The 26,949-nt window shown below is 40.0% G+C and overlaps 1 protein-coding gene across 1 annotated transcript; it reads right to left on the reverse strand.

The window, feature by feature from the left end:
• Nucleotides 1-26,949, reverse strand: LOC111944429 (receptor expression-enhancing protein 3-like). The gene is made up of 5 exons (XM_086862322.1): nucleotides 26,924-26,949; nucleotides 26,308-26,428; nucleotides 24,897-25,010; nucleotides 11,205-11,352; nucleotides 1-7,393 (listed from the first exon to the last, which is right to left on the reverse strand). The coding sequence occupies exons 1-5, from the start codon at nucleotides 26,947-26,949 to the stop codon at nucleotides 7,248-7,250; spliced, it is 555 nt and encodes a 184-aa protein (XP_086718448.1). The 3' UTR covers nucleotides 1-7,247.

Consider the following 26,949-nt stretch of genomic DNA (forward strand, 5'->3'; position numbering starts at 1 on the left):
TTTTGCATGGGATAATAAAGCATTTATTGCTCTGGGGAATCTTGGGGACAAAAGACAGAAAATGCAAGCATGCAACAGCTGAAATAGGGAGGCAGTTCAAAAGGAGCGTACAAAGCATCAGCTGATCAGAGATATCCTGGAGAGGGTAAAAGGCAGGGTTCACAAAATCATCATCCAATGTGGAGGTAGTGGGGGAAAGTTGGGTCACATGGACTAATCAAGCGCTGAAGTTTAGGGGGTTTCCGAAGTGGAATTCCAAGCATGCGGTGGGCTTAAGACAGATTGACAGGAGACTCAGGGTAGATTGACAACATGGGGTGGGAGGGTCTCATTTGGACCAAACTATCAACTTGGGTAAGAACAGAACATACCATTAACAAGAAACACACTACAACACAATACACTAGCCAACAGCAGTTTTACTTAAGCTGCGTGAACCCTGAAAGAACCCCATAAGAATGTACTGAGTTATGCAATAAATGAAGTTCACTTTTACCTCTATGAGGACTCCGTGAATATTCCAAGTGGTTTTCCTTTAGTAAGGTAGGATGACTTTCCCTCAGTATTCTTAGTTCAGGAGAACTAAAATTAGTAGAAATATTGTCTGGAGTGGTGCAGCTCCCTGAGGAAGCAGTGTGGGCCATGCAACATAGTGAGTGTGGTACACAGGAAGAGCTAAGTGAGGGTCAAATTACTCCTTACCTTTGAACTGTTACAGCCTGGAAAAAACAAACTTTCTAAATAATTTCTAAGCTTCCCCGTGAAAAACAAGTTTCGCTATTTAAAGTTTTTTTTAATAAGTTGAATGAGAGATAAAAGGGACAATATCCAGGCTGTGGTGTTCGGCAATATGCCAAAACCACACAATTTGCTTAAGGCAATGTTCTTATATACTGTTACATTACAGGAGTTATGTGCATATTCATGAGAGTTTATACATTTTTCAAACATACCTGTGAGTTTAGATGTTCCAGGAATTTCTTTTGCTTGGTTTTAACCTTTGACTTGTCTTCATGCCATCCTGTAGATTAAATCAATATATTTTATTTCTTCTTGTGGTTCTATCCTGTTGTTTTTACACTACCTGCTAACAAAGAGTCAGTAAATTCTTCTTGGTGTTCTGGTTTTTGTCACTGTTCTCTTATCATTCACATAGGATAATCCACCAATGTGAGAATCCACCTAATTATCTTACACCATTTTCTGAGTGGTGCATTTTAATATCACAGTCTCTATTTTAATATTACGCTATGGCTTAAGCTATATTTATCACACTGCTCTTTATATAAGCTATATGGTGCATACATAAACTCACCGGTTATACTATACCAAAAAGCAGTTAAAAGAATATTGTACCATATCAATATATTTGTGACTAATAATAATATGCAAAAGCTAATACATAAATACAAAAGCCAATACTATATTGTCATTTATAACTTTCCCTATCTATGTAGTCACAGTACATTAGCAGACAATAGTGAAATCTTTTGTTTTGGACTCCTTGTAGTCTCTACTCCAGCTTGCTTTCATGATTCCTATCCTAATGCAAACAGAGCAATCTGTTGCTGAAATTTGGCAAAGGCAGGCAGATATAAGACAGGCTCCCATTCTGTCCCCTGAGTACATCTACATAAAGGAAGAAAATAATTTTGGAAGCCTACTGCTTTTACAATAGATATTAGATTTGCCCTCCTATTCCACCATTTGTTTTCCCATACTAGTGAGGAAAATACATAATGCCTCAGAACTTAAAAAGCCCCCAAAAACAAAAAACAAAACAACTACAACAAAACCCCCATAAAAGACCTGTCACCATTGCTGCTGCTGAATAATTAACATTTTAACCTAAGATGTATGTACCAGCATTAGTTTTGAATTTTCAGATTATTCCCCGATTGGATCTTACCAGCATCAGGTAGACAGCTTTTAGTCCACTTTCCCACTACCTGCTAAACGTTAGTTGAAGAAATAAAGGAAAAAAGTCAGCATTACTTTCAGACATCCACAATTTCTTGGCAGGGTGCTTGTACTGCATGAACTTTTCTGACATCAGAAACTGAATCATGACAAGGTCTCTTAAGAGTCAGTGTGTGCTTCTGGGATGGATTTTCATAATGCTTAAAAATCATTTATTGCTTACTGTCTTTTAAATCTTTCTCCTCAATGAACCATATAAAAAATATATTTTATCGAGGCTTGAAAACAAGCCTTGAGGAAGCCTTGCAAACAAGGCCTAGAAAATGTGGTTACTGAGGTTTTTACTTGAGTTTTGGTAGGGGTGTTAACAGATTACTTGAAGGGAGGTTTGAAAAAGGGCCAAATTCACCTGTGCATGTCCTCCTCTGGACTACCAGAAGAACCCTGACTAGGGAATACAGAACAAAATCAGTTTCATGTCCAGCAGTTCCACAGGAAGTTACACTCTTTTGGGACATTGAGCAATTCAATTTTAATTTACTCTGAACCAAGCACCTAATCAAACCAGGTGACACTATAGTATGTTCAAGTTGCCTCTGGCAGCGTACATTTTATTTCAGCCTAAATCAGCTTCAAACTTGGTGGCAGAAAATCAAGAGTAGCTTAGTCATAATTCAACGAGTTTTAAAAGTTTCTCCAAACTTCAGATAGATTGTTTTTGTGTTTGAATCATTATAATAAGTAACAGAATACAGATTACATAGTGACTAGGTTTATAATAGTAATTCAGATAATAAAATACCCACTGCATCATGCTCAAAGCAGTATTTATTAAAGAGAGCATCAAGGTAAGTCAATGCATAATGAAGTTTCCATCCTACAAATATGTAAACAAGTTGACAGCAAGTTATTACTATAATATAAAAATTAAAGCTTACATTGCATTTTTTTGAAGCTACTACCTTCAGTCCAAATGTATATTCTGTGGTTTGTAGCATTTAACAGTATAGGTTCTTGAAAAATGTTAAAGTATTGCCTTTGCACATACATTTTTGTAGAAAAAATACCTTAAAATACCAACTTCCCATTAATAAAAGCAACACCAAAAGTAAAACATATTTTTGTCATGAACAGTACGTTGAATGCGTCCAGAATTTTCTCCACCATTCTCTTTTACTAAGTTATCTTCTATTTTAAAATTCATTATATTTTGCAAAATGTATGTTGGATATTATTTGGTTAGTTTCACATAGCAAAGGAATTAGCAATATTGGCAATTACATTGTAATCAAAGTCCAGCCTAAGCTTATTTGCAGCTGAGGCCACCAATTTAATCCTCATCTCAGACTGGGTATTTTAGAAGTACAGTAGGCTCTTGCTAAGAAAGCTGTCAGTTCAGATATATTTTGGAAAAGCTTCAAACCTTTATACGATTTAAATGGAAATACATATTCTCCTTTAAAACACTTTTAAACCCCAACTTTTTGTTTAAGTACACCAGCAGTCCTGTTGGTGGCAGTCAGTCAGTTCTCAGAAAACACTTTTTTCAGATGATTAGATAATTTGGCATGAACTACATTTTACATTCCAAATCCACAATGAATAATAAACATCAATTTTTAACATTTTTTTCAAGAAGTTTCCTGTAAGAGCTAGACAGATGACTTCTGCAGTTGCTAAGGCAAGAAAAGTTTGAAAATTTCCTGTAACTAAAGTTAAAAGATTGTAATATTTCAAACCCAAACTAAACTAAATTCAGTAAGGAGAACTATGTATCACTGGGACGAAAGCTAATCATGCCATTGTGTGCCATTGTTAGCATCAGCTAACAATAAACAGTAAGAGGAAAAAAATTAAGATAATCCAGTGAACAAGTCTGAGGATGAATTCAAAGATCAAAATCAGTCTGAGATATAAAAAGAAAATATTTTTAGAGTTGGCTATTAAGAATGAAGACAACAGCTAGGAAAACATTGAAGATTTGATCATGTAAGATCTGAAAGAAGTACATTTTTATGCAAACAGTAATGAATATTAATAACACTGCCAGCTTTCCTAATTCCATGCAAGTTCCAGATAGAGGAGTATTTATTTAGTCTTTATCACTACTGAGCTGGCAAGTTAAGTCTGCCAGAAGTTACAGCCTCAGGTACATAGAGACACATAGAGCAACTTCCTGACAAGAGTGTGGTAGAGCCTAAAATACTTCAATGATCTCTAGTCCTAGAGATGGGGTAAAAACACAACTCCCCAAACAGGATCTACATGAACTTGTAAGAGGAACTGTAATTCTGAAAAAATGGCTTACCCTACTCCTTCATGCAGGATTATGACTTGTAGAAAGAGGATCTTTTTTTGCAATGCTTGCTGGTAAAACAAGCATGATTAGTTACAGAAAAATGTGTCAGCAAATGCTCAACTATACAGTAAGAGTGTCCATCTCAGGCCCTGGTTAGTCTACTATTCAGAGACTGGTGAGATGCAAATACAAGAGCTCTAGGTTCCTTAATTTCTTATGTACCTTAACATACAGACAAGCCTCAGGGAAACAGATGAGAAGCACAAACACTCCTGGGGCAGAAGTCCCACACTCCCACGGAGTTTTTTTTTTTGATCACACCTTGCCTACAGCTCCTTAGAAAAGCTGGATAACTACGTACAGTTTTGTTTAGGGGATGGGAGTTTTGCACTGTACTCATTTGGGAGACAGCAGCCTTCCTGTCTTCTGGTATCAAACTGTGTTTCTGAGTTAAGTATTACAAACTTCATCCTTTTAATCACACATGGCCTGCTGGGACTTCTCACTAAAGCACCGAGGTTCCTCAGAGATGCTCTAAGTGCTGTTGCATTTTGAGCACAGCTTTGCACATGGCTTGCAGACATTTCCCACAGCTAGAGAGCAACAACACCAACAGCAGATGATTGTCAATACCTGGGGGAAGGTCTGAGGATTGAAGTCAGAGATCGAAGGATATGAGGAATCCATGCTATGTTCTCTTTGAGGCAAGTAACAAGGTCTGTCCCAAAGATACATAATAAAGTACTATCTGCAAGAAATGGGTTGTTTCTCCCTAAAGCCACAGTAGAAATATACTACTATATACTACTATACTACTATAATATACACAGAAAATTAGAATCAGACTAATTCTCAGAACTGCAGAAAATAATACCAAAGGTGACCTAAAAAAGTAATTTTGACAAATCACTGCATTGAAAGTCATTTCAAAATTAATCTCTGTGTAGATATGCCATGGGATTCTAGGTTATAAAATGATTGACTAAATCAACTAGATCTTTAGAAGGAGCTATTTATATGCAAATATTTTAGTAATAACTTTAGCAATAAAAAAAAAGTACTACACAGACCATCTTAGAATCCACATATAGTATGAAATATACACTCATACATGTTCTAAAGTACATATATATAAAAATATATTTTTTCTTAAAGCAATGTAGAGCAAAACTAAACCAGGGCCTGACCAACCTATCATATATGACTTTACGGCAGCATGACTTGAACACACAGCTCATGGGCTGATAAGATCCCTGAGGTGCATCACTGGAATTGCTACAAGTTTTACTTACCACAATTTTAACCAAAATCTGACTTAAATCATGTTATATCTCTTTAGATGGAGGAAGACAGACACGAACAAAATAACCCACAAACAAAAAAAAACAAAAAACAAAGCCCCAAAACCACAAAACCCACACAACCCAGTAATACATAGAAAGGCACCTGATAATATCATTAGTAGCAGATATCTACAGCATCCTAAGTGTACTTAAGGAATCAAGATGAATTTTAAAAATATCATGAAATACAAGAATTGCTGGCATTCAAAATGTAACTCTAGCCTATGTAGCAAGTCACTAAAATGACGTGCAGTTGTAAATCATTAAGAGTGTGCAAAACTATACAGTTTTGCATAAAGTGCTCTATGTACCCCAGTTTGCTAAGCTTGGCAATATGACACAAAATGATGAAGTTAAGGATGTATCCTACCTACCTCATCTTTCCTTTTCCTTTCCCACCATCACCCACTGTCCTTTAAACTGTACATTTAAAAATTACACATAGGCCTTTTCAGGAATTGTAGTTCAGAAAAATGTTTCAAGTATATTTATCATTCAGTGTAAACTTGGGGACACTATGGTTCAATTTTCACAAGCTCTACATACTTACAGCTTTTCTTAATTCAATTTGATTTGCAATTATTTCAATCTGTTCAATACCTCTGGCAAAGGAGTATTTCCTATTACTCATTTTACTCCTATTTGAGGAGTGCTGAAATCCATGCTGTAACTTGTCCAGATTTAAATCTAAACATGACACAATTATAGAAAAACAGAGTAATACTTTATCTGATCACTTGGGCTCACAGAACCAAGTCCTACCATATCTGTTCATACAGACTCATTCTAGGCATTGTACACAGATCTTTAACACTTGAATTCAAGTTACTATAGTACAGCAGTTTCTCTTGCAGGAATTGTGCAGTACACTTAAAAGTATACAACGGGTCTCTTCTTTACTCTGTATTTTAGTGACCCGTATTGTATCTGAGGGGAAAAACAAAATTATAATGAAGTACTAAGTCACATGAAATGGAAATATGATTCACCTCCCCACTAATCCTATTTAGCAAATGTCTTCCAATGTGCTTTGGACACCCGGTTTCACTAAGAGAATCTACCTATGACTGAATAAGATAAAGTTTCAACAGAATTGGGCAAGAAGAGTAAGTATCAATTGTTTTCCTGGAATGACCCAAAAACTTTTATAAGACTTCACAGAGATTTATACTGGAGTATCTTTAAATTTTATGATGCATGCACTAGGATGCTAACTAGGATCTTCTCTTTGTAGATCACAAAGAGTCAGGCTGTTTGTCTACGGCAACTAAAAAATTCTGAATATTCTTTATCTATTAAACAGCAGATGTTTAAGTGTGCACAACACACAGATAATATTATTGTTATCCATACCCCTTTCAAGGCGAACACTTCCTGAAATTAGGCTTGGTGGTGCCAAAATTAGCATTTCAAATAGAGAGTCTGTTTCGTCTCCTCTCCCTTGCTCCTTGCTTCATTAATTTCATACATATATTTCCCCTAAACACATCAAACTACAAAAGCTCCAAACTTAGATATTGTTGTCACATGCTTTCTTCCCCATTTAGCATTCTGGAACCCAGTTATTGTTGACAAATTCTCCAATATTAAAAATAAAAATAAATTTCTGCTCTATGAATAATGCCAATATACACGGAAAGAACAAACTCAATTAACCAGGATTATACTTGCTTCTTTACGGCCTATTAAACTATTAAAGTTTTCACAGACTTCATACTCTGAGTTCTGCGAAGGCCTCTCTGAGCAAACATTTCATCCTCTGAATGTGTCCCCTCCATCTCTTCATCTGTTTTATCATCTCCAGGATTTTTTTCCAGTGGGGTTTTGTAACCTTTAGAAAAAAAAATATTTAAAAAATAGTAGCTGTAACTTTTTGACTTCTAAGAAAGCAGTGATTTTTATCTTGATTTATGCTTTTAGATGATGTGCTTATTTCAAAACAGAAACATCTACTTTGCCACGAGTTTGGTACTTCTAATCCTGACACTTGGTTCCACAGGTATGTAATGCAGTGCTTCTTCAGTTGTCAAGACTGAAATCACAAGTTTGCTGACATCTTCTGCTTTACACTGAACTGCAAAAACTTTAGTGATTGTCTAAAGAAGTACCTAAGATTTTAGGACACAATCCACATGAGAAGGTGGTTACACTTATAATAAACCTTTAAAGATCCCTCCCAATACAAACCATTTGATGACTTGCATTCATAGGATCTTTCTTCATACACTCATCCTCCTGCATTTTTAATACCAAAGCTTCTTTCATTTCGGTAACACACCAAAGTACTGTTAAGAGTTGTTAACATACTACAAAACCAGGACCAAGGTTATTACCTAAGACTCTCACTAGAGGGCACTAACTGCTTAAAAATACACTCCGAAAGCTCCTTGGGGTCCAACAGCCCCGAATCTCCACCACAGACCTATCGCAAAGCTACCAAATCCAGTCTGATTCCTTCCTCCACTGAACACTCCTTTTATCCCAGAATCTACTGGCTGTAACACTCAGGAACACCTTTTAGACTCTAAACCAAATTTTATCAATGACCTGTGTACATTTTATCTTAAGCCAATATTTTATTTAGGCTTATCTAATTTTTTTCATCAATTTTTTTCCCTAGAAATTAGAATCACGTCATCCATTCCACAGCTACTTGAGACAAACATTCGGTCATTCTCTTCTGCCATTTTAGAGGCAACATGTCTCTGCTTCCAGTACAGTTTTAATTAATCTTTTTCAATACAGAAGATTTGAATCACATCTCTTTCTCTGTTTCAGAGTAGCAGTGTTTGCAGTGACACCAATACTTTTTTATCTGCATTTGTAATACCTGATGCATCGGCATCCCATCTGCCTTTTTCACAGCAAGAGCACTGCCAGCTCAGCATCATCCTACAATCCACATCCTACAACTAGGCCTTTTAAATCAATTTGCACAGAACTCCTGGCCCAGACAAAAAAAAAGATCCAGCTCAGCACAAGAGAATATTGCTACACAGTGTTCCTAAATCTATGTGTACTTTTGATCTTTTTTAAGTTCCTAATGCTGAAGAAAATTCAAAGAAAACATGAGAGGTGTATGCTAGATAAGACCAGGACCAGAAAAAATTAATTAAGTTCAACTAGCTGTAAGAAAGCTTTTTGACATTTGAGATTGAATCTCACAATCGGTGATTATTTATATTGTATAAACTGAAAATTTTTTTAAAAAAAATTAGAGCATTTTTAAGCTATTTCAGACAGGTAAATAATGCTCTCTTACTGAGGAACAGATCCTGCACAACAGCTGCAGTGACATTATCTCTAGTGCAACTCTTTGTGAATTCTTGGCTTTCTCTCCAGCCAGAGGCTTCAGTTCACACTGCCCTGCACAGGATACCTTCTGGAAACTCCAATTCAGATTAGGTCCCTTCAGCTGGTCACCTATTCCTTAGAATGGGCTAGCACACTATTCATGAAATTCCTTGGACCCCACAAATGCTATCCCTCCCCAAAATGGGGGGATGAGAAGGAATGACAGTCTTAGGTGAAAAGAAATAGCCCAGACCCACTTCTTTTGTGGGAAACAGCAGTTCCTATACATCACAGTCTTGCTATTTCAAAATTACGTAGTTAGCAGACCTTCAGCAAAACCTTCCTTCAAGTGTCAGAAGCTCAAGGGCAAAGTGATGATGACAATAACAGTATATGTAACATAATAATGAAATAATACTATCTTTCAACAAAATCATATATTGATCACCACACACCATCTATTAACACTTCTGAGTGTTAATAGACATCAGTCTATTATGACAACTTGATGCCTTTATTATTCGTATCACCATATACAATTTTACATTTTGATCTATTACTACAAACCTGGTGTTGTGGTTTTAAAGCAGTAACTAAAAAATCACTAGAAAACTTACTTATTTCTTGCTGTGAGATGTGGATTAGAACAAGAGCAAAACAGGCTTAAAACTTAAAAGGAATAAAGAAAGTTTATTAACAAAAACTACAAGAATAAGAAGCCAGAATAAAACCTCCAGAACAACCCTTCTCTGCCTCACTACCCAACCATTCCCTTGTTCACATGACAACATAGAGACAAAAACAACTCTTTTGTTTAAAACAGTCCCAATTCTTGCTAGAGTCTTTTCATCAGTCTTTGTAGAGAAACAGAAGTCGTCTTCTGCTATCTATGGAGTTTCTCACAAGAAAACTATTTCTTTTATAGCTTTTTATTTCTCTGATGCCAGCTGCCTGGAAATTCTGCCATCGGTTCTCTCCTCTCATTTCACATCACTCTGAGGTGTGTTATGCGTCAAATGAGTCTAGGGATGTCATTTTTAAGGATGAGTTATTCAAAGGCAAAAGTTCTCTTCATGTGTCTCTGTGAGCTTCTCTGGAAACAGAAGTGTTCTCTTTGCCTCTTAAAGGCTGCAAATCTTCAACTATTACTTCTCCCCCTCTGTTCCAGCATCTCACAGTACCACAACCACTTCACCATTTGCTCAAAATCCTCACTTTGAAACACTCCATTCCTCCCAATATACTGTCATGAATTAAAGTTTTTTTCAGAACACTACTGTCCGTCTCCATAGCTTTAACAGAAAAATATTTCAGCTTATTAAAGCATCTTCTTCTTTCTCTACCTCCTCTGAGGCTTAATTCCTTTCTTCACTATCTTTGATAGTTTATAGGGTCTCTTTTACATGCTGATCACTTTCTCTCTCTGGAAAAAAGGATTTTTTCCTCATCTGGGTAATGAAAGGGTTAAAATCTTGCCCAGGCCTGGTAGGTGGTTAGAGCTGTCTGCGATGGCCTCTCCTTACTTGGCAGTCTCTGGTAAAACTCAGCAGTGCTAGAAACTGCAGCCGAGCCGGGGGAACTGGCCTGACCCGGCCTGGGCCTGCTCACCTCCCCGCCACTCCCTTCCGCGGCCTTGTCTGGCCTGCTGTGGGGGAGGAGGAGGCTGAGCCGGAACCTGTTACTTCTTCAAAAGCCAGAAACCAAAGAGAACAAGAAATTCTCAGGTTTAGGTCTTAAAGTAGGTGTTCACAGGTTGATCTCACTTTTCAATGGTCAAAACCACTGTCAGCTCTCAGAAATAGCTAGCTATTGGTCGGAGAAAAAACTCCCATCAGCCTCCAGCAGTTTTAGCTTCCCTAGCTCTCAAAGCTAATATTAAAGGTGAAGAACTTAACAGATATATAAATATAAAGCAGGAGATTGGGAATACTAGTATCATAAAGTCACCCCAGGACACCTGGTGAAGTAATTTCTATTAATTTTCTCTTTTATTTACTGAGCTTCCATATGTTTTCATGTTTAACTTCTTTTACATTTGTCACAGAAACACTACTTAATCATATAATGTTTGACTTCCAATTAAGTTTTACTTTGGTAATAAGTTCTTGTTGCCAATTGGCAATGACAGGAGTAATGAATACAGTGTGATTACACTGGGAGTGGATGAGAGAAGAAAGTAATTCAGGAAGAATTGAACTGCCATAATTTACTTTGAGTGTACTCTGTTTAAGTCTACTGGAGTTCTTTGAGGCCTTTTCCATTTAGAAAGAGGGTAAATGTATTTCTGCTCTTCCACTTTTGCTTTGGGTGAATTGTTCTTTTAGGCAGGGAAAAGAAAAGATACATACCTGAAGATTCACTTACAGAGGTTCTGGTTTTCTTTTTAGCTTCTGGCAAAGTCTGATAAGGTCTCTGTCCAACAGACTCATCTCCTTGTATAGTAGTCAAATCATGCATACTGAAACTTCCCAGTTTCTCAGTTATTGCACCTTGGCTCTGAAATACAACAACAGTATCTTTGGAAACCAGGCAGAGGTTTAACTTTGCTGCTTAGCTTGGGTTAAGATGTTTAAGCCCATGCTTCCTTGCTGCACAACAGAATACATTGAACATACACATGCAGCTGCTTTACATCTGATTTAGGTATTACTTTTACCCATGCTTAACTGTATATTGCTTGCAGATGACAAAGTTACACAAGCTAGCAGCTTAATTAAAAATGCTGCACTTCACTCCTTTAATCCGAGCAAATAAAGACGTGGGTGAGGGCAAGTGTTTAAAAGAAACACACATCAGAAATGTTAACTTCAAACATAGCAGCTCAAGGTAGCATGACAGTAACACCTGCATTTTAAAGAGTATGGTTGAAGATAGTTTTCTTCTGCTATTTTATATTTTATCCTCCACAAATCTGAATAAAGTGAAGGAGAAACATGTTAAAAATATACTCTGTAACATTAATTCAAATAACTGAGAAACTGGCAGCACTACAAAAGGAGCTCCAGTTGACAGAAACTTGAAACTGCAAACCAAAGAGTCTAGCCTGGACTACAGGATAGCAAGTTCTCTTACTAGTATAGCTTTACTGACATAATACCAATGCAAAATCTAATGCTACACAGGAGAATAGTTAATCACATATGAACATTAAGTATTCCTTCTCCAATTGTCTTCACTTCTTTTCTGTATGGAACATATGGAAATTTCCCTGTTGGAAAGAAAGGTCATCCAGCAGCTCTTTCATCTTACATTAGATGATGTTACTACTAAAGCATTAAAGATTAATTTATTACACAAGCAACTAAAAGAATATGACCATGAGTAAAGTACTCAAAGTCATGTTAAAATAACACCTAATTCTTCCTTCTCTGGCATAAGGCAAAAAATAACCATTTTAGGGAAAGGTTAACAAGCCTGTGCATGAATTCCACTTCAAACAAGTGTTAAAATAGTTAATTTCATTCTTACAAATGAAGATTTTAAGTAAAATTCTTTGTTTGATCAGCATGTTAGCTAGCAGGAGCAGAAACCTGGGTACAATTCCATACAACTTTTTCTGCAACAGCACCAGCAGAAGGCAATTCTGGTGTCGCTGGCCACAGCCGTTTGTTCCCGCACTTATGACAACAACTGTTTGCCATTGGTAGACCAGCATATTGAATTATTCCGTGCTAAGAATAGCCATGTAAAGTGAAGAGACAATTGAATGAAAGCTATTTGAGTTTGCTTGGGTACCAAAGGGCAGGAGGGAAAAGTGGCTGAAACCTAATTTTAATTTTCTAATGACTAGTTATTACTACAGTATATAAAATTAACATAGTGAACAGAGTGCTATTTAAGCACAAGAAACCTATTATAATTCTTACTCCACCATTCATACATTGTCACCAAACAATAACAAAGAAAAGGTTTCTTGTGAGAGAAGTAGGAGCCTTAACTTTTCTCTCTCTTTCTACAAACTTGTATGATTACTCAGTTCTCAAAAACTTAAGTACAGCTTGCCTTTGAGTTAAAAATGCACTATGAATGCTGTACAGTGTCTGTATTAAAGGTTATAGAAATTCTGAAGTCAAATTGATTTCCCCAAAATGGCTTAAGACAGGTCTCCTAAGGTTCCTCCTAAGGCAGAAAAAATCCTGCCCTTCCACTACTCCACTTCTTGCACTGAAAAGTATTTCAAGTAAAATACATCAGGAACCAGCTATACTTTATCAGCTGCTAGGACATGGAGAAGAGGACTGGAGAAGGAACTGCTTCTTTTGACAAGTAACAGCTTACAGTATATACATTACTCTGCTATAGCATAAAGACTGTTCATCAGTCCATGTCCAATGCTTGAAGAGGACTTAAGTCTCAGTCACTGAATGCTGGTGAATATGTAAAATGGGCCTAGTTGGTTCACAGCAGAATCCATACAAATTCAGCACAATTCCACTCACCAAATGTGAAGAGTTGTCCTGGGTTGCAGTATATTCTATCACCATCCTCATGTACTGTTGAAACCAGGTGAGGCAGTGCTCCCTGCCTCCCCCCCCCCCCCCGGGCTACCTTCTGTTAATGGGCCCATCAATGCCCTGCCCCATGACTCATAAATAACTTCCCCCTGTATTGTCCCCTGTTAATGGGCCCACCACTGCCTTGCTGCATGACTCAGAGATAACTTCCTCCTGGACTGTTTTCTGTTAATAGCTCATCAAGGCCTTATCTCATGACTCACCATCCCATTGTGAGATGCTCCTCCCCGAGGGAGGAGCCAAGCATTCCACACTGGATATAAGCTGAGAATTCGAACACCACAGCAGCCCTTACCTACGGGACTTCCAGAGGACAGGAGCTACTGCTGGACTTTCAGCTAAAGACCAGACCCCCTTTCTTCCAGAGGATCACGCTTCAACAAGACCACCTCATCTAAACGACTACCATCACCCTAACAGGGTTCCAGGCTGTATTCTGACTCTGTCAGTGTTTTTGATATAATTGCATTTATTCTTTTTATCATTTTCCTATTAAATTATAATTCTGACTTGCAATCTCTCACTGGTTTGATTTCAAACTAGTACATATTTTGGCGCCCAACGTGGGGCATTAACCTGAGAGAAAGTCAGAATTGCAATTTCATATTAACAGAAACCTATCCACCATGGTGGTTGGCTTGTCTATATGGGTACTGTATCTTGCTCTCTATATTTTTCCCTCACATGGGGAACTACTTGCCTGTTGTATTGCTCCTGTTGAGACCAGGGAATGGTATGAGAATTGCTTTATTAGTTTATTATGCTTATGGCATGATAACCTGTGAGGCAATTAATACCATTCGGAATATATACTCAATTTTGTTTGCTTGTCCTAGTCTGGGCTGCTACATCTGGGACCTTCTCAACAATCGCACCCTGCCCTTGGTGGGAAGAGTGGAGAGTGGTTTCTTCCAGCCTTTCAGGTCAGGCACAGCAGTTTTTAAAAATATTGAGTTCTCTCTGGATGCCAAGGACAGCCTAGTCTTGCTGTTTTGTTTTCTCTGCATGGCCTGCACCATGTACACCATGCTTAGAAACAAAGCACTGTTTGGTGTGGTACAGCGTCTTCTTGAGGAGGAAGAGAAAAGAACCAAGAGCAGAGCAACAGCATCCATGACCACACAGACTGCCACAGAGGAGAAAGGAACCAAGAGCAAAGCCACAGCGTCCGTGTCTACGCAGACTGCCACAGAGGAGAAAGAAACCAAGAGCAAAGCAACAGCATCCGTGTCCACTCAGACTGCCACAGAGGAGAAAGGAACCAAGAGCAAAACAACAGCGTCCATGTCTACGCAGACTACCACAGAGGAGAAAGGAACCAAAAGGGCCATGAGCACCTCCACACAAACAGTCACCGAACCAGAGCAGCCTAAACCGGTAGAAGTTGCCCCCATTCAGAAAAAGAAATCAAAAAGCAAATCAGTCCGCATAGTGACTGATGAGGGTGAGGCAGGACCTTCACACGCAGCGGAGGAGACAGAACCAGAGATTATCACTCGCTCTCTATCCCTAGGTGAGCTGCGTGACCTGCGGAGGGAATTCACCCGCCAGACGAACGAGTCCATCCTAACCTGGCTGCTCCGCATCTGGGACGCTGCAGCAAACGACACCATCCTGGATGGAAGTGAGGCCAGGCAACTGGGATCGCTGTCCCGAGATGTGGTCATTGACCAGGGGATTGGGAGAACCCAAGAAACTCTCAGCCTCTGGAGGCGACTGCTGACAAGTGTAAGAGACAGATACCTCTGCAAAGAAGACCTCCAGGTGCACCAGGGAAAATGGAGCACAATGGAACAGGGTATCCGATGCCTGAGGGAGTTGGCTGTGCTGGAGATCATTTTTGCAGAAGATGAGAGATTTCCTAAGAGCCCAGATGGTGTCCAGTGCACGTCACAGATGTGGCTGAGATTTGCACGGCTTAGACCAGAGATGTACTCCCGTTACCTGGCAACACTGCAATGGAGGGAAGGTGAGGACAGGGTGGGTGTCCTGGCCAATAAACTAAGAATCTACGAGGACACTGTCACTGCCCCGTTTCGCACCCATGTCTCATCTGTGGAAACAAGGCTGGCTGAGCAAGTCCGGAGCTTGATTGAAGAGGGCCATCAGAAACTAAAAAAGGAACTTAAAGAAGAAATTTACCACGTCTCCCCAGAACCAACAAGAGTCTCTGCTATTAGGAGTAGGCATTCCCCAGCCAGGGAGAAAGGATACACTCCACGAGGTAACCTCTGGTTTTTTCTCCAGGAGCATGGAGAAGACATGAGGAAGTGGGATGGAAAACCCACCTCCTCCTTAGCAGCCCGGGTACGTGAACTAAAAAGAGGGACAACTACCACAAGGAGCTCATCTAGAGCCAGCGCCGCTCCGGTCTCTCGTGGCCAGAACATCAGAAGGTATAGAAATGATGATATGAGTGATCCTCTTGAAGGGACATCAAGAGCATATTCACCGGAGGAGAGCAACGTGCACCATGACCAGGATTAGAGGGTCCCTGCCTCTAGCCAGGTAGAGGAGAGGGACAACCGGATCTATTGGACAGTGTGGATCCGATGGCCTGGCACATCTGACCCACAAAGATATACGGCTTTGGTTGATACCGGCGCTCAATGCACTCTAATGCCATCAAGGTATGTGGGAGCGGAACCCATTTCTATTTCTGGGGTGACAGGGGGATCCCAGGAGCTCACGGTACTGGAAGCTGAAGTGAGTTTAACTGGGAATGAGTGGCAGAAACACCCCATCGTGACTGGTCCAGAGGCCCCATGCATCCTCGGCATAGATTACCTCAGGAACGGGTACTTCAAAGACCCAAAAGGTTATCGCTGGGCTTTTGGGATAGCTGCTCTAGAGACAGAAGGCATCAGACAACTGAGTACCTTGCCTGGTCTCTCAGACAACCCTTCTGCTGTGGGACTACTGAGAGTTGAAGAACAACAGGTACCAATTGCCAGAGCAACAGTGCACCGTCGGCAATACCGCACCGACAGAGACTCTGTGGTCCCCATCCATACGATGATTCGTGAGCTGGAGAGCCAAGGGGTGGTCAGCAAGGCTCGTTCACCCTTTAACAGCCCCATATGGCCAGTGCGTAAGTCCAGTGGAGAATAGAGACTGACGGTGGATTACCGTGGACTGAATGAAGTCACGCCACCACTGAGTGCAGCCGTACCAGACATGCTGGAGCTTCAGTATGAGCTGGAATCCAAGGCAGCAAAGTGGTACGCGACCATTGATATTGCAAATGCGTTTTTCTCCATTCCTCTGGCAGCAGAGTGCAGGCCTCAGTTTGCCTTCACCTGGAGGGGTGTGCAGTATACCTGGAACCGACTGCCCCAGGGGTGGAAGCACAGTCCTACTATCTGCCATGGACTGATCCAGACTGTGCTAGAAAAGGGTGAGGCTCCAGAACACCTGCAGTACATTGATGACATCATTGTGTGAGGAAACACGGCAGCAGAAGTATTTGAGAAGGGACAGAAGATCATCCAGATTCTCCTGAAGGCTGGTTTTGCCATCAAGAGGAGCAAAGTCAAGGGACCTGCCCGGGAGATCCAGTTCCTGGGGGTAAAGTGGCAAGATGGACGGCGTCAGATTCCCACTGAAGTCATCAATAAGATCACTGCGATGTCTCCACCGACCAACAAGAAGGAAACACAAGCTTTCCTAGGTGCCATAGGCTTTTGGAGAATGCACATTCCTGAATATAGCCAGATTGTGAGCCCTCTCTACCTGGTTACCCGCAAGAAGAACAATTTCCATTGGGGCCCTGAACAGCAACAAGCTTTCGCCCAGATCAAGCAGGAAATCGCTCATGCGGTAGCCCTTGGTCCAGTCAGAACGGGGCCAGAAGTGAAAAACGTGCTCTACTCTGCAGCCGGGAACAATGGTCTGTCCTGGAGCCTTTGGCAGAAGGTGCCTGGTGAGACTCGGGGTCGACCACTGGGATTCTGGAGCCGAAGCTACAGAGGATCCGAGGCCAACTACACCCCAACAGAGAAAGAAATTTTGGCCGCCTATGAAGGAGTCCAAGCTGCCTCAGAGGTCATTGGTACTGAAGCGCAGCTGCTTCTGGCACCCCGACTGCCGGTGCTGGGGTGGATGTTCAAGGGAAAGATTCCTTCCACGCATCATGCCACCGATGCTACTTGGAGCAAATGGATTGCCCTCATTACACAGCGTGCCCGTATTGGAAACCTGAACCGCCCTGGGATTCTGGAAATTATAACAAACTGGCCTGAAGGTGAGACTTTTGGATTATCTTCTGAAGAAGAGGAGCAAGTGACACGTGCTGAGGAAGCCCCACCATATAATGAGCTACCGGAGAGTGAAAGACGATATGCCCTCTTCACCGATGGTTCCTGCCGAATTGTAAGCACTAACCGGAAATAGAAAGCTGCTGTATGGAGCCCCACACGACGAGTTGCACAAGCTACCGAGGGAGAGGGTGGATCGAGTCAGGTCGCAGAACTTAAAGCTGTCCAGCTGGCTTTAGATATTGCTGAAAGAGAGAAGTGGCCGAGGCTCTATCTCTACACTGACTCCTGGATAGTAACTAATGCTCTGTGGGGATGGCTGGATCGCTGGAGAAAAGCCAACTGGCAGCGCAGAGGGAAACCCATCTGGGCCGCTGAGATTTGGCAGGACATCGCCGCTCGGGTGGAGAAGCTGATCGTGAAGGTTCGACACGTGGATGCTCATGTACCCAAAAGTCGGGCTAATGAAGAGCACCGTAACAATGAGCAGGTGGATCGGGCTGCCAAGGTGAAAATATCACAGGTGGATCTGGACTGGCAGCACAAGGGAGAATTATTTTTAGCTCGTTGGGCCCATGATGCCTCTGGTCATCAGGGACGAGATGCAACGTACCGATGGGCTCGTGAGCGAGGGGTGGACCTTACTATGGACAGCATCTCACAGGTTATCCACAACTGCGAGACCTGCGCTGCAATCAAACAGGCCAAGCGGGTGAAGCCTCTGTGGTACGGTAGAAGATGGTCCAAGTACAGGTATGGGGAAGCCTGGCAAATTGACTACATCACCCTTCCCCAAACCCGCCAAAGCAAGCGCTACGTGTTGACCATGGTGGAAGCAACCACTGGATGGCTGGAGACATACCCTGTGCCTCATGCTACTGCCCGGAACACCATCTTGGGCCTGGAAAAGCAAGTCCTTTAGAGACATGGCACCCCTGAGAGAATCGAGTCAGACAACGGGACGCATTTCAAGAACAGCCTCGTAAGTACTTGGGCCAGAGAACATGGAATTGAATGGATCTATCATATCCCTTATCATGCACCAGCTGCTGAGAAAGTTGAACGGTGCAATGGACTACTCAAGACTACCCTAAAAGCACTTAGTGGAGGAACCTTCAAAAATTGGGAAGTGAACTTAGCAAAGGCCACCTGGATGGTTAACACCAGAGGATCCATCAATCGAGCTGGTCCTGCCCAGTCTGAACCCTTGCACACGGTGGATGAAGATAAAGTCCCTGTGGTACACATGAGAGGTATGTTAGGAAAGACTGTTTAGATTAATCCCACCTCAGGCAAGAGCAAACCTATCCGTGGGATTGTCTTCGCTCAAGGACCTGGTTGCACTTGGTGGGTAATGCGGAAAGATAGGGAAACCCGATGTGTGCCACAAGGAGACCTCATTTTAAGTGAGAACTGTGTGTAAAGTTCCATTGTATATATATATATATATGTGTGTGTGTGGAGTTTAAAGAAGGTACTGATTTGGAATTATGTAGATGGTAATAGAATAAGGGGTGGATTATGTCCTGGGTTGCAGTATATTCTATCACCATCCTCATGTACTGTTGAAACCAGGTGAGGCAGTGCTCCCTGCCTCCCCCCCCCCCCCCGGGCTACCTTCTGTTAATGGGCCCATCAATGCCCTGCCCCATGACTCATAAATAACTTCCCCCTGTATTGTCCCCTGTTAATGGGCCCACCACTGCCTTGCTGCATGACTCAGAGATAACTTCCTCCTGGACTGTTTTCTGTTAATAGCTCATCAAGGCCTTATCTCATGACTCACCATCCCATTGTGAGATGCTCCTCCCCGAGGGAGGAGCCAAGCATTCCACACTGGATATAAGCTGAGAATTCGAACACCACAGCAGCCCTTACCTACGGGACTTCCAGAGGACAGGAGCTACTGCTGGACTTTCAGCTAAAGACCAGACCCCCTTTCTTCCAGAGGATCACGCTTCAACAAGACCACCTCATCTAAACGACTACCATCACCCTAACAGGGTTCCAGGCTGTATTCTGACTCTGTCAGTGTTTTTGATATTATTGCATTTATTCTTTTTATCATTTTCCTATTAAATTATAATTCTGACTTGCAATCTCTCACTGGTTTGATTTCAAACTAGTACAAGAGTCTACTTAAAATAGTGACAGAAGCTGGTTTTGGCCAGCAGCAGAAGTATAGAAAGACACTTGTTTAGTTGCCCAGAAAGTTCATTCACCATGTGATATACTACAAAAAGACATTTGGAAATTGTATAACAACTAAACATAACAACTAAAATACTAAGAATTCACATTACAAGCCTGTAGTTCTTATTCCACTGTAGATAAAGGACTAGATGCAAGCTAGGAACATTCAACCCTATTTTCCAGTGAAGCTTTTGGATACAGAATTTTGTTTTTCAAAGGGAAAAATAAAGTCAAGGATGTGCCATAAAATAACCTTGTGCCCTTAACCAAACTGCATGGTTGAGCTGGAGCTCCTGTGGCGCCTCAGAGAGGATCGTTTCAGAACTACTTGCCAAGATGGAAAGTTTTACTCAAGTTACACACAGTTACGCACAGAAAACATTGAGAAGTTTGAAAGGATATGTATACAAATAATGATGCAGTACACATGCCTGAGAGTCACAGTAGGAATGGGAGTTGCACAACAACCGGACAGTCCCCATCACACATACTAACCCTATGTAGATACTCCCTACAGTGCCTCCAGTCTCTATCCCACCACTGGGAACATCCAGTCTAGCCAAATCAAGATTGATATCTACTTTAACTCCACTGCATAGACTGAAGGACAAATTCAAGGTGTTCTGTGGGAGTGTACATATCACTGTGCTCACACTGCATGTAAGACTTAAGATTCTTCCACCCCCATGCTCAAAAGCAGCTGTTAATTGCTTTCTGCTGAAGCAAAGCGTTCTGTGAAGGTCTGGATTACTATCAGCTTAGGATAAAAGTCTGGCTGAAAAATATTAAATTCTTTCCTACTGCAGGAAATGTGTGATTAAATGTTCTCCACTGCAGGAAATGTGAAAGTAACATTGACATTTAAAATAATGCTTTAAGAGCTTTGATATTTTGTTTGAAAGGTCAGAGTTACAGCTTGAAAGCAACATGTTTGCCCTAAAAACTGAAATTCAGTTGTAGGTGGAGCTGAAGAGGACCTCCTGCTTCCACTCCCATGCCATGGATATGGCAGAAGCTGCCAGCTCTCCCCAGATATACACACTCCAAGATGCTGCTCAGGAGAAGATGGCAGAGCAGTTACCACTGGTGGCCTGTTATACTGACAGTTCCTGCCAGTAAGGAAGGTATACATTAGGTTGCACTCAGGCCAGAGGCTGGTGACTAAATTACAGCATAAAAGATTGAGACACATATATTTACAATGCCAGGGGAAGAAAAAAAAAATTAAAAAAAAATCACACAACTTAGCACTAAAATTTCTATGTATGCAAACACTGAAGAGGGATGAACTGTGAAGTCTGTGTGTTGTCTTAAAGAAAACGCAAGTCTTTGAGAATGATTTTTCTTCATTATTCAATAGCATTTCCTAAAACATACTAACCATTTTTTGGAGTCCACATTCATTAACAGTGATCAATGTGACCAATTAAAGTCATAATATGTTTTTAAATCAATTTTTAAAAATAAATGAAGCCTATTTAAGGGTCTCCTTTCAAGACTACTCAGCCTCTGGTATGTTATTAGTATGCAGTCTCATCAGCTGACCCTCATAAATGAAATTACATTTTCTATTCTGTTATTGAGCATGTGCTTTTACAGTCTGTATGCTTAAGCCAGGGAAGTAAACAAACACCACTTTGTCTGCCTCAGGGACTCTTAGTTCTTTAAATTGGACTTGCACCCCCCACTGGCCAGGATCACTGACAGAAGCTGCCTGCCTCCCTTGGACGAGTTCTCAATGGACTCTACAGCATGCAGTACCCATATTCTCAGCTGTTCTCTCCCTGATCCAATCCAAGCTGACAGGGAATGACTTCTGTTCCCTCTCAACCTGGAGAGGGACTCCTGTCCTGTGAATGACCTCTGCAGCATGACAGGCTGTCCCAGCAGGGAGGAAGATGAAAGCAGTACTGCTCCCCATGGTGATACTGGCTGTGTGCCACATCTGGCTGCAAGATACCTCCTTCCTCTGCCATGTCCTGAGTGGGAACAAGGGGAAGTGTGAGCAAGGCCAGGAGAATAACACTCAATTAGCAAAAGGGCAGCAGATTCAGGATGACTAGAACACATTCAGAAAACACAGCCCTCAAAACATATTATCATTACCAATAACACTTTACAAATTAACACTATTTGTGTAACCCCATAAGCTGTGAAATACCCCCCGAGTATTTCACAGCTTAATTAGCAGTCCCCCTGCTCATAATGATAAAGACACCAGATTTCACTAGTAGCTCAAGAAATGCATGGGTTGGCAGAAATTGAAACACAGCGGTAACCATCATCTCAGAAGACCTGAAAAACAGAGGAGTATGAGATGTATCCAAGTATGAGATGTAGCACTGGAACCTAAGCACTGTGAATATAATTCCCCCAAATCCATAAACAACTGAGCTATTGAGGTATCTTGTTTTTGATTCCTTAACTAATAAAAATTTCCTTATATACAAATTCAGCACAGACTATCATCTCTAAATTTCCTGAAATCAGGATTTCACAAAGATTTGTTTTCTGACATGCTTATTTAACACTATTTTGCTCATGTATTTAGTAGGTTTTGAAACACTACATTTTATATGACCAGTGGCTAACTAGTACCAGCTAAAAATACAGTATGAGAATGTAAGCTATAAGTCAATACTCTTGCCAAATACATTTAAATTTAACTATAGGGGAGAGGGTTTAAATCTATGTCAAATTTCAGTAGACTCACCTGGCTGGCTGCTCCAACCTCCCTAACAGAGCCAGCATTACCTTTTAATGGTAATCCCCTATTCCTTTGACAACCCTTGAAGAAAATCACTCTCTTCCACATTTGATATTCAAAATATTTCAGCAAGTTTCCAAGCCATTTTTAACATCCTCCTAAAGTCACTATAAGCAGTTTTCTTGGACACTTTAGTGTCTTTTGACATAGGTTTAATCTTGCACATGTTTAGCCTCTCCCCCTCTCCTAATTCGAGATCTGCTATGTCAGAATAAGCATGTGTGCTCTATTTAAAAAAAAAAAAAAAAAAAAGAATAGTGATGAAAGTGTGTCCTGATCCCACTACTTCAATTCAATTCCTGAAATCATATAGCATGCTCCACCAGCTCTTGGTGAAGGGATAATAATTTCACCTGCTAGAGGCAGCAGTTAACTCTTGAAAAACAGGGAACAAAATCAAGAACGCATGCATTGTGTCCATTTGCTTGCATGAAGCAGGCATGCTCAGCATTTTGGAATGACAAACATAAGAGGCTTAACATGCCAAAATAAAGATTTTATTTATTTTTTTTCAGTGAGTCTTCTCTTTCATCTGTTTAAAAATCATGCCTATTTTAGGTCTTGATATTGTGGTGGTTTTTTTTCCCAAGCATCTGATCTGCACTGAACTAATTCTGTACAAATATTCATGAGCATGTTTAACAAGTTTTAACAAAAAGAGCAGGCATCTTGCGAGTCACAGCTGAATAGCAATGAAGTCTAAACATAGACATTTCAGAAAAAGTTATTCATTATTTCAGAAAAGATTGAGGAGATATTGGTGTTATTTATTTTACAGTACTTCAGTTACACCTTAAAAGTTAACCAAGAAATATCCAACCATAGCCAAACACGAAGAGCACACACAAATCATAGGAATCCTTACAGGCGCTTCTTGTAATAAATTTGTAATGCAAAGAACTTGAATTTTAGCATTTAGCAATTAAACTTGATTTCCCCATAGAGCACTTTGGGTGTTTGTTTGTTGGGTTTCCTTGGCTTGTGTAAATAACCTATTTTCACTCTGGATACTTTAATTCCTTTGGAGGTGCATTCTATTGCATTCAAAATTATTTCATGTCTTAAGGCATTATTAAGAATTTGAATAATGAAGAAGAAACCCACAGTGATCAAATGTAATCACTTTCTCAGTATTTTAGGCTCATTATGACCACATTTTAAAACAAAAAGTTACAATGCTATACCAGCCACATGCATCTTTAAGAACAGAGAAAATGAGCAAACAAGATATACATGACTACTTTTCCAAAGCTTTTTGAGGTAGCATGTAAAAGTGTAGTTTTTAGGAATGTCTTTTATTTCTAATGCAGAAAGTTCACATAGAAGCCCAGACATTTAAGTTAATGCCAGCTGTACATACTCGACTTTGACAGCCAGGATCTCTTCGTTGTTTTCTGTTATCTACAGACAGTGTTCAGGTTTTCAGTGCTGTTACTATGAGCACAATGGTTCCTTTTATTCCCAGGAAGAAATTAATCATGATTGCCTAAAACCTGTGATTTCACTTGGACATACAACTTTTTCTCTCTATACCTTTTATTTTCTTCTTTTTATCTTTTTTTTTTGTGTGTGCGTGTTTTGGTTTGAATTACTATTAGGTAGGATACACATGGTCTGAAGTATATTCCCTTCAGTGGTGCACAAATTGGTTACAATCTTACATATTAGCCTGTATTTTGTCTTTCTAGACCCAGAGCCCTCTGAAATATTAAAGGTAGTGAATTTTTGTGGGAAGGTAATCTAGAAAAAATGACAGATTACTTCATCATTTAATGGCAAATCCATGGCAAAGCAAATGTATTCTAAACACCAATGGGCAGGCTTATGCTTAGCATAATAATTTAATAATTCACTCAAGTTGCAAACAGGTTAATTGTGTCAAGATAATTTTTATCGATGGTAGTAGTCCTTCATGCCTAAATTCATTATGTGGCATTACCTCAGGATGATTGGAGAAAAACAGCAGAAAAGCCAGAAGTCCTTTAAAAAGTTTGTTTATCAGTAAGAAAGCACAACACAGACAGAAAATAAACAATTGACATCTATGTTAAAAGCCTGCCCAGAAAACTGAATGGTAACTTTTGAATTTATAATAAACCGATCCTCATAATCCAAGAAATAACTGCCATCCATCTTAAGCAAAAAAACAACAAACGTACTATGAGAAGAGGGCTGCAAGCCTTTAATTGTGTCCCAGGATTTCAATACACTTGCAGAATTTATCTTTTTTATATAAGAGTGGTAAATCCCCAGTGCAATGACACTGTTTGATATCAAGCTCAAAAGCAATTAATGCAAGCAGAAACTTACCTTTACAGCTGCTGTCACTGCAGCAGTTGCTGCCAAATTCAACCCCTGCCTTCCAAAATTCACCATGGTCTCATAGCCTGTTTCTTTGGCTTGGACAATGTACTCATCAATCTCCTAAAAGAAAAACGTATTTAAATTTTAGAGGGCTGTTCATAAGAGAGAAAAGTTACCCCACAGTATTATTTTCCCATCAGTAAAGGAAGACAGAAAAAATATTTAAGAAAATATTTAATGGGATATATCTTTGTATACAGGTGTTTTATTCATTACAACTCTCTCATTTAAAAAACTATTATATGTGGTCAAACAAGAAGATGAAGTACATCACTTCAGTACAGCTCAGAAACGTTGTAAAATGTTCCCTAGAGAGTGTAAGCTTAACTTGTTGGACAGAAGTTTTTCAAGAAATATCATGCATTTCAAGAAATAACATCATCTTACATGAAGAACTCAGTCAGCTCCCTAGAAAGGTAGAGTCAACTTGCAAAGAACTTCCAAAACCACAGCTTTGAAATAGTTAAGTACCAAGGACAAAACAGTTACAACGTTTATCTCCAGCTCTGGTAAATGCCTGGAGTTGAAGATAAAGACTGCAAGGTACTTCCCAATAGTTTGCAGAGTACAGGGAAGTATCCCTCTAGCTCACAAAGTTGCAAGTTGTTTATTGCACAACATTCAGAATGTCAAGATACTTGCTCTGTTCCTATCAGTGACAATCTTACTACCTGCTTTACCTAATAAAGGCCAAGCCTAGCACTGACCTTCAGGAATGCTCTTTTCTGTAGTGTGAGGTTTCCCAGTGCTTGTCTTCAGACCTTTGCTAATTGCTCTTTCCCCTCATCCAAATAGGATGCTGAAAAAGAGCTAAGCAGAGCTGTGTCCCTGTCATACTTTGATTAAAGCGAACCATCTTCTGGCTATTTTTATGTTTGGGTATTTACTGCTGCAGACTGGTTTACCCTTTAAACAAGTCTCTCCTCTTGTCAGTTTGCAAACCAAAAAAAGTCATTGATGTCAATCATCCTGAGGAGTGTTATTCCTCATTTATGCTAGAAAAAAATGTTAACATTAACAGCTTTTAGTAAAGCTGTGTTCATACATTCACATGCTTGCAGTAGAAAGTTAAACTGCATCACTTCCACTTAACTGGGCTCCTCAGAGTGCACCAAGTAGAGCAGGGCACACGAAACTCTCATGTTAATAGGAAGCAGGACCTGGTCTGCTCAGGCAAGTTAAACAAAAGCATAGACATGGACCATCATGTGCACTTGCTTATGCTAGTCCAAATTCATGCTGCCTGGCAAGACAGTAACAAGCTGCTCTGCTCTTATACTGTATCTAGCAAGAGCTTTTTTCTTAGCATATGTTGTTTGCATATTAGGCATTAGAAATCTGAGAAGTTATTTCTTACCCTTTCTTTAGAAGAAAGCAGTGGGTGGAGGAATTTTCTGTAGATTAAACTTGTCCCTCTAGTATATGGGGAAAGGAGCCAGATAACAAAAGCTATCTTCAATTCATAGTTCAGTGGAAACCTACAGACAAGTTAAAGGTTGCACAAAATCAACAACTGCAGTAGAAAATGCACAGTAACTAATCTTTATAAAGAGATCTATTAAAAAAACACAATTATATTAGCATTTAGGATTCTTCAAATACAAGAAGTTACATCAGACAAAAATTAAATGAGTTACGGATTTATGGACTGTCATTTAAGCAATCAAAACAGTTAATATGCTTGTTTTTCATTATATATTCCTACACAGAGAAATTCTAGGCCATCCTTATAAGAGTTTCATTCTCGTATTCCGTTTCTACAGTGGAGCTAGAAATGTTATAATCCCTACTTCAAGTAACAGGGTATAGCAAATTTGAAAGCAGATGCTGTTCATCTATGCACCAAGATCTTTTCCTGTAAAATGGGCTATTAAATTAACATGACTTCTTTATATAAAATAAATCAATACAACTTCAAAAACATCAGAAACAAATATAGTTTCCTCTACAGTTCATAAAAAGCAGGGTCTTACCAAGAGACTGTTAGGTCAGTTATCAT

Source organism: Cyanistes caeruleus, chromosome 25 (genome assembly GCF_971803275.1).
Source record: "Cyanistes caeruleus chromosome 25, bCyaCae1.hap1.1, whole genome shotgun sequence".
Taxonomy (NCBI): domain Eukaryota; kingdom Metazoa; phylum Chordata; class Aves; order Passeriformes; family Paridae; genus Cyanistes; species Cyanistes caeruleus.

Coding starts and splice junctions, on each gene's coding strand:
- LOC111944429 (XM_086862322.1), bottom strand. CDS start 26,949: ATGATAACTGACCTAACAGTCTCTTG. Junction 25,011..26,307: donor TGCTTTCTTCTAAAGAAAGG/GTAAGAAATAAC, acceptor TTTTTCTTTTAG/GAGATTGATGAGTACATTGT. Junction 11,353..24,896: donor CAGTGACAGCAGCTGTAAAG/GTAAGTTTCTGC, acceptor GTTGTATTTCAG/AGCCAAGGTGCAATAACTGA.